The sequence below is a fragment of the Manacus vitellinus genome, unplaced genomic scaffold (assembly GCF_001715985.3).
Source record: "Manacus vitellinus isolate BGI_N305 unplaced genomic scaffold, ASM171598v3 scaffold_42_pilon, whole genome shotgun sequence".
In the NCBI taxonomy this organism is placed as follows: Eukaryota; Metazoa; Chordata; class Aves; order Passeriformes; family Pipridae; genus Manacus; species Manacus vitellinus.
This window is the reverse complement of record NW_021940553.1, coordinates 6,899,684-6,911,498: the sequence shown is the minus strand read 5'-3', so window position 1 is coordinate 6,911,498 and position 11,815 is coordinate 6,899,684. Positions and strand designations below refer to the sequence as shown.

At 45.7% G+C, this 11,815-nt stretch overlaps 1 protein-coding gene across 1 annotated transcript; it reads left to right on the top strand.

Annotated features, from left to right (window-relative positions):
- Nucleotides 1–4,547: 4,547 nt before the first annotated feature.
- On the top strand, nucleotides 4,548–10,474 carry LOC108640764 (phospholipase A2 inhibitor subunit gamma B-like). Its single transcript, XM_018078822.2, has 6 exons — nucleotides 4,548–4,714; nucleotides 5,369–5,492; nucleotides 6,563–6,679; nucleotides 7,914–8,063; nucleotides 8,203–8,343; nucleotides 10,100–10,474. Exons 2-6 carry the CDS (start codon nucleotides 5,444–5,446, stop codon nucleotides 10,321–10,323), a joined length of 681 nt encoding a protein of 226 aa, XP_017934311.1. The 5' UTR covers nucleotides 4,548–4,714; nucleotides 5,369–5,443; the 3' UTR covers nucleotides 10,324–10,474.
- The last annotated feature ends 1,341 nt before the right edge of the window (nucleotides 10,475–11,815 follow it).

The window sequence follows — 11,815 nt, the reverse complement described above, 5'->3', positions numbered from 1 at the left end:
AAGCTTTTCCAGTACCCTGGGCTAGCAGGTTCAGTGGGTATTTTGGGGATTACACTTCTTCAAAGGCAAAGTGAAGATAATCAGTGAGTGAACAAGCAGTCTTTATTGCAGACAGTGTGTTCCGCTTCACACCAGAAATATAAGAATTTTTTCCACATCTTTCAGAAGAGGATAGTGGGTCTTGGCCCCTCTGACCAAATCAGGGCTACTGCAAAGGGTAGATGTCTCCACCCAGCATGCCTTCAAATGCCTGGAGTGGCCGAGTCAATACTGCTCTTGGAGATCAGGTTTGTGCTGATGGACCCAGCACTGACAGAAGCACCTCCACTCTAGACACACAGCATTGAGTGGGAAGGATCCCAACCCCAGGGTGCTGTCCTTTCCTTAGAGAACATGTTTTACCTTAGAGCTGTGGGGCACAGAGAACAAATGCTCCACGGGTCACTGCATTCAGGAATAGGCTGATCTTGTGTCAAAGCCTGCATGGTCTCATCTCCTAACTCCTTGGACACCCCTACTGGATGAAAACCTGCTGTTCACAAATTTTCACACATATAGTCCCTTCTCTGGATTGCATTTGTGAAGAACAGCATTTGGTACCCATCTCTCTTACTGACAACATGGAAGAAGAACATCTCTCTTCCTATACATATCCGAACTATGGCAGAACCTCTCAGGATCATAGAATCATTTAAGTTGGAAAAGACCTGTAGGATCATGGAGTCCTCTCATGTACATGAGTGAATAAAACTAAAATTCACCCCTGCACCTAACTGGAACTACCTAATAAATTACTCCAAATGACCATACTTTTAAGACTTACCACTTATTAGAACAGGAGCTTATGTGCAGGTCAGTATCCAATACTTGGTTTCTGCCACTGGAGACACACTTGTTTGGTTTTTGGATGTCACAGAACACAGGAAGGGAAAGTTTCTTTCCGCAGTTCACTGCCTCCCATGGTCACACCTCATGTCGAATTTCATGTCGAGGGAATAAACTCCTGAGCCTCCTGCTCAGAAAACTCTGTTGTGCAGTGACAGATTCCGACTTTATGCTCCAGAAGAATCTGGTAGGGAATATCAGATCCTAGTAAAAGATTTCCAAGCACGTTTCTGCTGGAAACCTCCTGGGATGGTGTGGCCTGCTAGAGAAAACATGAAAACTATTGGCAGATGATAGCCAAAGGAAGAGCTGGTTGTGGGCACTGGGCCCTGTGCAGGCTAAAGGGGCCTGTGATGTTACTACTCTAGGAAACTACAAAGCCCCTTGTGGCCTTCAGATGAGGACCCATCTCATAGGGCTTGTTGGATTCAAAGAAGTTGGTGGAGTTTGGGAAGTAGCTTGTCACAGCCTAGGCAAAAAGTCTGGTTGGAAAGTTGGATTCAGTGGAGGAGCTTATTCAAGCTGTAGGAGCTGATTCCCTTCTAGAGAACTGTTTTGAGAACTGTTGCAGGATGATAATCTATCAGTGTAAGGTTCAGGGTATGCTTAAGAAGTCAGGCTTTTAATATCTGATTAAGTTCCCATACAATGTGTCAGTAAAAAGATGAGTTAAAATGTTTTAATTGGTTAAATTCCCCCCTCCTTTTTTCTTTGTTGTGTTGCTGAGTCCATGACTGAGTACCCACATGCCGTGACAGTAGGCTGAAACACAATTTTGCTGGCCAGATGTTTTTGAGAAATATGACTCAGTCTCCTTGGTCTAAGACTGTAGTTTTAACTTTATTTATCTGCGTCACGGTCTCAAACCTCTACTGTTCACTCAAGAAATTTGCAGACACAAGCAAGGGAAACTCTTTTTTCCTAGAAAGGCAACTGCAGTCATCAATATCTGCATGATGGAAAGAGGGGTGCTGTAAGAAATTCATTATGATGTTAAGAGATTCATCAGATTACAAGAACTGATGATCCTAATGCTGTAAGCTGCCAAAGCTGCTAACAAGTACCATCAGTCACGAATGTCTCCAGACTGAGTGTACATGGTGCTTAGGACACGACCTGTGGGAAACAGAAAAGCCACAGAATCACAGAATCACAGATTTGTTAAGGTTGGAAAAGACCTTCAAGACCGTCAGGTTCAATCTTTGACTGAGCGTCTCCATGTCCACTAAAACATATCACAGGATGCCATGTCTACTTCTACTGTACATGGCAAGTAGACCTGGACATCAACCAACATCATTCAAGTGTTAGTAAGTAATTAACCAGTATCATTAGCCATTTCCAGCTTCTCTTCCCTCTAGTATTGAGTAGAAATTCCTGCCTGTGCGTTCTGTTCCCATTGGCTGTTGGGGAAGGTTGGGGGGTGAGCTGTGACAGACAGATGTGGAAATTCCTGTTTTGCATCTAGATGACTGAAACTCAGTCCCTGTAGAAAACTCAAACAGCTCAGACCAGACCTGAACTGTGTAATTTCCATATGCCTTTCTCACTCATTTTTCATGAAGAATTATTTTGGTGTTTCATGGTTGGTTAAACAACAAATATTTTGATTCAGACTGTGCCAGAGGGAGACCCTTATCCTGTTTAGGATAGTCCTGAGCAGGAGAAAGGGAAGAACTGGTGCGGGATCAGAAGTTACTGGACTCTGTGAGGCTCATTCCCAACACATATCTGCCCTCTGCCATGCCTCCATCCATGCTGGCACCCTGGTTGTGGCAGTTCCTCTCCCTGCAGCCCATCTGCAGCACAGGAAGAACTGCTTAGCCCTCCCCTTTCTAAGACTTTCTGGAAAGTGGTGTCTGCCTGATGGTCTTTGGGACTTACTGGAGCCCTGCAGCTATTTCTGGGAAAATCCCCCAGGCACTTCAGTAATCATCTTAAATGAAAGGGCATGAAATTAATATCACCAGAGACAGTCACAACCTCTCATCTTCATATCTGTATCTGCAGTCCCACATGTAGTTAAACAGCAGGATCACCCCAATCTGAGTACCCCAGCCTGTCTGGGGACAGGGTTTTATTCAGTTTGAGTTTTAAGACCACTGAGGAGTGAATTTTAGTCCTGAACAGGCTGCAGTCAGAAGTTTGATTTCATTTCAACGTGTCTATGATAATTTCTGAGCTGAAAAAGAATTTCAAGGTGAAGATATAATTTTCTCTTGCCTCCTTGAGATATCAGCTTAATGGAAAATGGGGGTCCAAGGCTCTTGTACAGTGTGGTTGCACTGATTTTCAGTATCACAACGCTGTGGACTTATCTAAGTAGAGGTCCTGCTGGACTACTCAATGTATAGCAAGATGTAACAAGGCCACTGTCCTTTGAAGAGGTTAGTCTCAAATGGAAAAGCACATAGTAAGGTGGGAGAGAGAGAGGCAGAGAAGAGCTCTGCTGCTGGCAGAATATGAAAGCAAAAGAGTGAGTGGAAACATCAGTGAGATCTGTGATTTTTCTCGATGGATTTATGGGAAGACTTTGCTAGATCTGGGAACAGCACTCAGCTCATTTACACATCAGTAGGAATCTTCAGTAGTGAAGCTCTCCCCGCTTTTCACCAAACACCCATCCCTGCCAGGTTCAGGGTGAGACTACCTTCCCAGTAATCTGGATTTCCCTGTTACGTCCCCAGAAGCAACACTTGTGCTGGCCTAGAGCTGTCCTGGGCAGCGGGATGGACTAGGTAGCCTTGGAATGTCCTTGCACTTTGTATTTGTGATTCCTCTCTGTATGTCTGTGTGCTCCTGCTGTGCAGGACTTGTCGTTTGGTTTGCCCTTGTGTCTGAAGCCCAGATGAGACCAGCATTCTCCTGTGCAACACACCAAAAAGTCCCTCTGGAGCAATATCTCACTCAAGGACTGACACTGCAGTTGAGAACGGGCACAGAGACATTTCAGTTCTTCCTGGACGTCAATGCAAAAAGTCCTGGAGGATCATAAACTGGCTCAATCTGGTGCAGGACAAGAGGATATCTTCAGTGTGGGGAATGGTTTCAGTGAGGCAGAACATAAAGCCTGTGCATGTGGGCCAATCACAAATTGGTCATTGCTGCTTGTCATTGGCCCATCATGAGATGTCAGGGCATGAAAACCTGCTGTAACATCACCTCAGTTGTGACCAGGTTGCCTCACAGACAACCTGTGCTTTCTCCCTGCTGACTTGGTTTAATTTAAAGCCCAGAACTACAACAGAAGACTTCCTTATCAACTTCCAAGTGTTTTATATCAAACCCCAAACGCTGGAGGACCAGTTTTCAACTCCAGAAACCCTTCCTTGAGCCTGCTCCAAGGTGTGCATGGGCAGTCAGTTTTCAAACTGAAGCTGTACACTGCCTCAGAGAGGAAGCTCACTGCTTTGACCCTACCTGCTTTGCCTCTGTAATCAGGGCATGAGAGCTCCTGAGTGATGGGAGTGAGGAGATGGGAAACAAGCCAGCAAAAACCCAGCCACAAGGAGCATTTCTGGCTAGTCCTTGCTATACTTTGGCTCTGTCGCAGTTTAGTCTAGGCCTTCCTTGGGGACCGGTTTGTAACCAAGGAAGGGCTCAGATTTACCCAGTGTTCCCTACGATTTCTACGTAAGCCAGGGTATAAGAAGAAAGGAGGAGAGGCCTTCGCCCTCTCTTTCCTTCCGGCAGCTTTGAGGTGCGGGTTTCCCTGCTGTTGAGTCTGTCGGGTTGGAGAGCGAGGCCTGGTAAGACCTTGTCGACCTTGGGAGGTGGAGGTTGCCGGCAGTCGCTCCAGCGGTGACTCTCTGTTGTCCCAAGGAGAGTAGTAAGATATTCTTTGCTAATTCTTTTAGTTGCTAGATCTTGTGCTATTGATCAGGATACATATATATATAGACATATATATTTTATTTTGGTTTTGTTCCTTTTTTCCCTTCCCCCTTCCCTTTCCCTTTTCCTTGTGAAATTGTATATATATATTTCAATTGTATATAACTGTAATATAAGCGTAAATATATTCATATATATTGCTTTAGCTACCTCTCTCTCATTTCGGTTTTCTCGGTTGTTTTTTTCCCTCTTCTCCCTGAGGTTTGGGGGAGGGGGGGTGGACTTCCTGTGGTAAGGTTTGGAGACTTAGCAGGGAGCCAGCTTCAAATCATATCAGCCTCTTTGGGCCTAACGGGGCTGTCTAAGTGATTTCTTCTCCATCATTCATATGGATGGCAGAGGCTAAATGGTGTTCAAAGTCTGCACCAGAGACTGCACCTGATATCACCAAGAAAGCCAGTCTTTCCTCATAGGCTGCATCCTCTAAACAGGAGAAAGGCAAACAGCATTATTCATCTGGAGAAGAAGGCAAAACTTGTGCTTTAAAAGAAAAAGAAACAAATGCTGGTGTTAGCACTCAGAAATATCTATATTCTTCAGAACACTTCCCCAATCTCCACTTCCTTAAGAACACACCCTTTTCCTCCAGTTTATAAAGCCCTTGTGGCACACGGTGCTGTGTTCACGAAGATTTGGCAGCTCCTTGTGCTTACATCCCATCAACATGAAAGTATCCCTTGGACTCAGCTTCCTCCTGGCTTTCCTGGACACAGGTGAGTTTTTTGCTAGGACCTGCTGAGCTGTGGGACACAGAAGAGTTCTGGGAATGGGTGCTTCATGTGACAGGCTGTTCCTGCCATCTGAGCCATAGAAACACCTCATCTGGGGGGATTTGTGCTGCAGAGGGGTGACCAGTCTCAGGGGGTCTTTGGTGCTGTGGGCCAAAGTGCAGATGAGGGTGTCGGCATTTACAACATGACACCGCTGGTCTGACCAGGAAAGCTGTTGGTGTGACCCAGGTTACTCTGAGGCAGACAGATCTTTGGTCAGCTGAGTGGATCTCTGGAGTTGTTTATCACAAGCTTAGGGGCCCATTTATTTTGCTCGTGTCCGGGGTTGTGTGACATTTTGGACGTTCTATGTCATCTCGGCTGTCCTTCAGCTCTGCTACAGAGAAGCACACATGTCTTGGAGGTCTTGGGTCATACCTGACACACCATGAAGACGTCACAGCCACTGCAAGGTGCCTCAGTTGGCACCTGGGTTTTGGGAGCTGTTACGTGCCTGGGACCTATTAATCTATGCTCTGGACCCTTGCAGGTGTGTGCCATGGAAGACATCGTATTTGTCCTCTGTTGATAAGCACTTTATTACTTTCTAAGTGTTTCCTGCTGACAGTCTGATATTCTGGTCTGCTTAAGGTGTTCCAGCAGGTAGTTGGTAAAGTGGTTTCCCCTAATGCTTACAGAGAGATACACAAAGAGATAATGCTTACAAAGAGATAATGTCTACAAAGGGATTCTCCAATTTTTACAGAGCACAGTCAATACCCACTGACAGTTCTTGTTCTCCAGCCACTCGGGTGCCCCTGCTTACTGCAAAGAGAGAATTTGGGAGTTGTGGATCAAGGGACAGTTGAACGCCTGCCAGGACTAAGGGGTTTGTAGGATTGCTTTCATCAGCAGCTCCAGGAAAACCCCACCACAAATTGCACAATGAAACAGGAAAAATAAGAGAAGAGGAATGTGAAAAGTTCTGATCAAACACTGAAGTCAAATGGTAATGAAAGGGGAAGTGAGATCCCTTATGATTCTTACTCAGGAATATGTCCTTCTTTCCCCAGGGACATGTCTTCAGTGTGAGGTTTGTCACAGCATAGGAAGAGGCTGCTCTGGCCCCATGAAAACCTGCACTGGTGGTGAAGATACCTGTGGCATCATTCTGCATGAGGTCCTAATAGGTAGGTGAGACATCCCCTATATCTGTGTGCCATTGTAGCTTTCAGAGTGGGACTGGGGCAGGTGTCTCTCTCCCCACTTCTGTCACTGGTCTTATGATCCACCCTTGGTTAAACTGTTCATTTTTCTTTTGCTGGCAGAGGAGCCAGAGATCAGGATAGTCTGGGATGGGAAAAGCTCTCTATTCCTCTATCTTGAGAAGCAGTTTCTTACTGGGAGGTTTTGGTTCTTAGTTGTGGAGGGGAGACCCATGAGCTACACTAGGCTGCTGACATCTAGCTCTGAGGGTGCAGTGGTGACATGTGGAGAGAGAAGGTGGCCTGCATCTAACCTCCTTCCTTGAGCAGGGAAGGGGACACCAGGCAACCAGGCAGTACCACCGGGGCTGAGCTATCACTGTATCATTGTAATCGACATCACAGAATAGTTTGGGTTGGAAGAGACCTTAAAGATCATCTTGTTCCAATGTCCTGCCCTGGCCAGGGACACCTTTCACTAGAACAGGTTGCTCAGAGCCCCCATCCAGCCTGGCCTTGAACACTTCCAGGATGGGCCATCCACAGCTTCTCTGCAACCTGTACAGTGCCTAATGACCCTCACAGCCAAGAATTTCTTCTTAATATCTAATCTAAATTTACCCTCTTTGAGTCTGAAGCCATTCCCTCTTGTCCTGTCATTCCATGCACTTGTCAAACGTCCCTCTCCAGCTCTCTTTTAGCCCCTTTAGGTACTGGAATGTTGCTATAAGGTCACCCAGGAGATTTCTGTTCTCCAGGCTGAACAACTTCAATTGTCTGAGCTTGTCCTCACAGTAGAAGTGAGTCTAGTGTAGCTCATGGTTCTCCTCTCCGCAACTAAGAACCAAAACCTCCCAGTAAGAAACTGCTTCTCAAGATAGAGGAACAGAGAGCTTTTCCCATCCCAGACGATCCTCTAACCCACATGCCTCTAAGAAGCTCATGCTTCTTTATGCACATTCTGCTGAGCACATGGTCCATCGCAGCCACGAGCATCCTGACATGGGCAAGTCTGGTCTACACCATCAGCCAAGCTCAAAAGGTGTAAAGGGGAGCAGAACAGTTAAATTGAGCCTTGAGGTGCTTCAAGGATGAAGGGTGACTTTGTACAAGCAGAAGGAAATATGCAGCTGGTTAGGAATTGGTGCAGGAGCTATTGGAATGGGAAGGGAGTTACCTTGTGTTTAACAACTTGGCACTGCCTTCTGCTTTGTTACAGGGGGGATGGCAATCCCTTCATCCATCAAATCCTGCGTGCCATCCAACATGTGCAACCATGGCCCTGTCACCATGAACTATGGGAAGGTAAAAGCAAAGGGCCACATAGCTTGCTGCACGGGTGATGAGTGTCGAACCACCTCTGTTTCATGTAAGCTCCTTTTTTATCCTTATAGCCCATCCCCTCTCTGGCCCATCCCAAGGTGTGGCCTTCCAGGCTAAACCATGACCTTGGTTGTTCCTCTCATACCCTCATTAACACCAGTTACAGCCCATCTCTTTCATTCCAGTGCCACCAGATGACAACGTGCCCAACGGGTACCAGTGTCCTGCCTGCTACAGCGTGGACTCCTTCCAGTGCAGTCAAGAAATTGTAAACTGCACTGGATCTGAAACCCAATGTGTTGACTTTGCTGGGTTAATGAATTCTGGTAACTGCCTTTTATTTGGGCTGTCTTTCATCTTTTTGGTAAAATGGGTGAAACTAGCCTAAGAGGAAGCATCACTGAGAAATAAAAACATGTAAAAAGTGTGGGGAAAAAAAAAAGAGGAAGAAGCAAGGAACTGAAAAGTGAAAACTGAAAGTTTAAAGCTGATCAAAGGGCAGGGGTGTTTTTTTCTTCTTTCTTCCCCATTATGCATGAATAACTGTTGGAGTTCCTCATAGCACAGCACAACTGAGGTCAAGAGGAGAACTGGGTTCCTGAGGCAATCAGGATGTAACAAATCTGACCAAGGCCCTGGACCTGCTGGCCCTAGTTAAGATGTATGAGGGTGAATCTGGATCTAAGCTAGTTGCCAGCTCAGTGGAGGTTTAGGTGGAACTACACAGAGCCATTGGCTTTTCCATGAGGTGATGCTGGGGACAAGACACTGTTGTAGTGGTGCTTCTGTGTGTACAGAGCCAGGGACATAAACACTGCAGCTGAGCCTTTGGGGTACCCAAAGATCTTCCTTGAGAAGGAACTCCAGTCTTATAATGGCTCCTTCAGAAATCTTTTTTCCACCTGTAATTACACGTGTAATTAGAGAGAGGAAACTTGACAGCATGTTTCCTGGTCACTCTCCTTTCCTCCCATGCTGCAGGTAAAGGACTTGCACCTTTTGTGGCAATGCTACCTGTGCTCCTGTGATGCCTGAAGGTCTTTGCTATAGACTTTTGAAAATGTGTTGTCCAAACCCTGAATTAGATCATGTTTCACAGAAACAACATGAAGGAAAACAAGACTTTTCCTAGTCACAGCAATGGAAATATTTCAGTGTATCACTGAAATAAAAATGCTCCTAATTTGTCTTAACTTGATTGATCAGTCACTGTAGATAGAGAAGACCTGTGTGGTGTGATTAGCTATGCAGAGGAAGCACAGGAAGGTGAGGAACTAGTGAGGTGCCTTTACAAGTTATTTGTATCTAAGACAAAAATGCCCAACACAGTATTCCAGCCCTCCATAACCTGCACAGCAGAGAAATGTGAGCAGTGTTAGCAAAAGCAAGCAACAGGAACAAAAATGTCTGTTTGGAGAGTTAGGCACCCAGCACCTGCTCAGGTCTCCTTCTCAGGTAGGTGCTCCAGGGGTGGTAAAGGACAGGGGTAGGTTTCAGTGGGCATGTCACCATGTTTCTCTCTTGGTTTGGCTAAAATCCTGTAAAGCCTTCAAGGATGGATTAATCTTAATAAATGGCTCAGGCTGTATTGTCTTTGAGACTTCTCAACCCCATGTCAAATATGGCTGAGACATTGTCATCCAGTTTGAATGCCATGAGAGGTTCCGAGAGAGAAGGAGGCAATGAATTCCTGGAGTATGTCACACAGCCCTGGTTTCTTTAGGAAGCCAGACAAACTTTGACCAGAAGAATCTTTAAACGTAAGAAAGATAACTATGTAAGACCTTTTTAATTTTTAAATTTAAATTACTAGAAGTTTTAAAAATCATCTTTATTCAGGGGAAAGAAAGAAGACAAACCCTAAACCCTTTGTATTTCAAGTCAACCAAGGTGACCTTGCTGTTTCTTCAAATTTGTTCAGAGGATGGGAAGAGACAGGAATGGGTTGGTGGGTTTAGAGCCAACTGGGTGTAAGGAATGGGCAGTTCTTGGGTTGGAAATGGGGACTGCAGTGGCCAGGGAGGGAATGACTATGGGGACTGGGTCCACTGACACATGGCATGTACTTTTCCTCCTGTGTAGCTGGACAGACTGTGAAAGCTGCCATGAAGGGTTGTACCACCATTTCTGAATGCAATATGGCAGGAGATGGAAAAAACAGCCTGGGGATGATGGACATAAAGCTGAAGCGGTTCCAATGCAGACCAGCTTTTTCTATGGACAGAGTGGTTTTTGCTCTTGCCCCTCAACACACCGTCTTCCTCCCTCTCCTATCAGGATTCATCCTGGAGAAGGTGCTTTTCTGACTCTCGCTAGTGCTGGGTTGAGCAAAACCCATGACAAACTCCATCAGTGGTTTCTGTCTGAGTCCTGTTCGCTGTAGCTTCTCTGTGTAGTGAGTTTGTTTTCAGATTAGCTCTGCTTTCATATTTTCAAAGAATAAAGGCAGTACTTGCACTTCTTCTGTTTCCTCATTGATTGAATCTAATGTAAAGCTTCTTCATAGGTTCAATTGTGGTTGGTTTTGTGTTGCATTCTCTCAGTGCTTTGTCTACCTTGGGACTGTGGGAGACTGCATGAGGTGCTCAAACACTGCACAGGCAATGGGAACTCTCAAGATAGCCCTAGAGTTTACAGCCACTATCTCAGGATAAGTGGCAACTTTCAAAGCCACTTTTCCAGGCTCTGAAAAGGACTGGAGGTGAGTTCCTGAGAGGTTGACTCTGGTTAGAGAGGTGACTTGCACTTTTTCCTTCCCTTGTACCCTGTTTGTCCATGGTAGGAGGAGTCCCTCAGCACAGAGGGCTGTTTGTGGCTCTGGGCAGCCCTGAAAAAATCTTTGCTTCAGACGTGAGTCAGTGACCCTTTGCTACAAGCAAACTGCTCCTGGCGAGAGTTTTCTCCTCATGGTTGTTCTTGCCTTAGCAGACACTCTCCCATTCAATCTTAAGTTCCATGCTTGTCTGGAATAAATGCTTACCTCAGGAAGATTTAGTTTCATAAAATAGGTAGTTTTATGTGATGACAGAGCGCTGTGAGTCCAATCAATGGCAAATTTTAGCTCAATACCACTTCCCCTTCTGTTGGCTAAACTACACCCATAGCTGGCACAGCCTCCTCTCTTCTATCACCACCACCTGGCTATTCTGCTCCAGCCACACCTGCCAACCTAATCCCTCAGGTTGGTCTCACACAAAGGCTCCAAAAAAGCCCAGCTTGTCAGACAGCATGGCCTTACCCAGGAGGGATTATGGGCTGTGGGCTAAAAGATACAGCAGTAGGAGCTCTAGGAGATGCTGGGGTGTAGAGTGAAGGAGGAGTGTAAGCAAACTTTAATGTTTCCCTATACATCTGATCCCAGATGAGCGATCCTCTTTTGGAGCAGACTACAGGACTATTAAGCAAAGTTCATGATTGTGTCTGTCCTTACTAGCCTTGGTTCACAGTACAAGAGTGCAGTGCTTTAGGCATGGAGTTACAAGGATTAAGCAATGCAGTTTTATGTCCCAGTTCAATGCTGTGGCCAAAAGCACTACAGAAAGCCTTGGCTGCTGGAACCAGACCATAATGTGTGGCAGCAGTGAGATGACTATGCATATATTTGTATGCATGAATATATATGTGATCAGCTTCTAACTTGCAGCATTGGGACTGAGTGTTTTTGTAATTTCTGTCTCCCCCAGACTTTCTTTTCTTCCCAAACAGGTTGAAACTCCTTTCTTCCTAGTATTCCCACAAAATTATTTGGGATAGAATTTCCCATTATCTATTATAATAAAGGGGAGTGGGTCCAAGAGC

Bases quoted from the DNA above. Each gene is read 5' to 3' on its own strand.
- LOC108640764 (XM_018078822.2), top strand. From the start codon at position 5,444: ATGAAAGTATCCCTTGGACTCAGCTTCCTCCTGGCTTTCCTGGACACA. The intron at 5,493-6,562 runs GTGAGTTTTTTG...TTCTTTCCCCAG, and splicing joins CCTGGCTTTCCTGGACACAG to GGACATGTCTTCAGTGTGAG. The intron at 8,064-8,202 runs GTAAGCTCCTTT...CTTTCATTCCAG, and splicing joins TCGAACCACCTCTGTTTCAT to TGCCACCAGATGACAACGTG.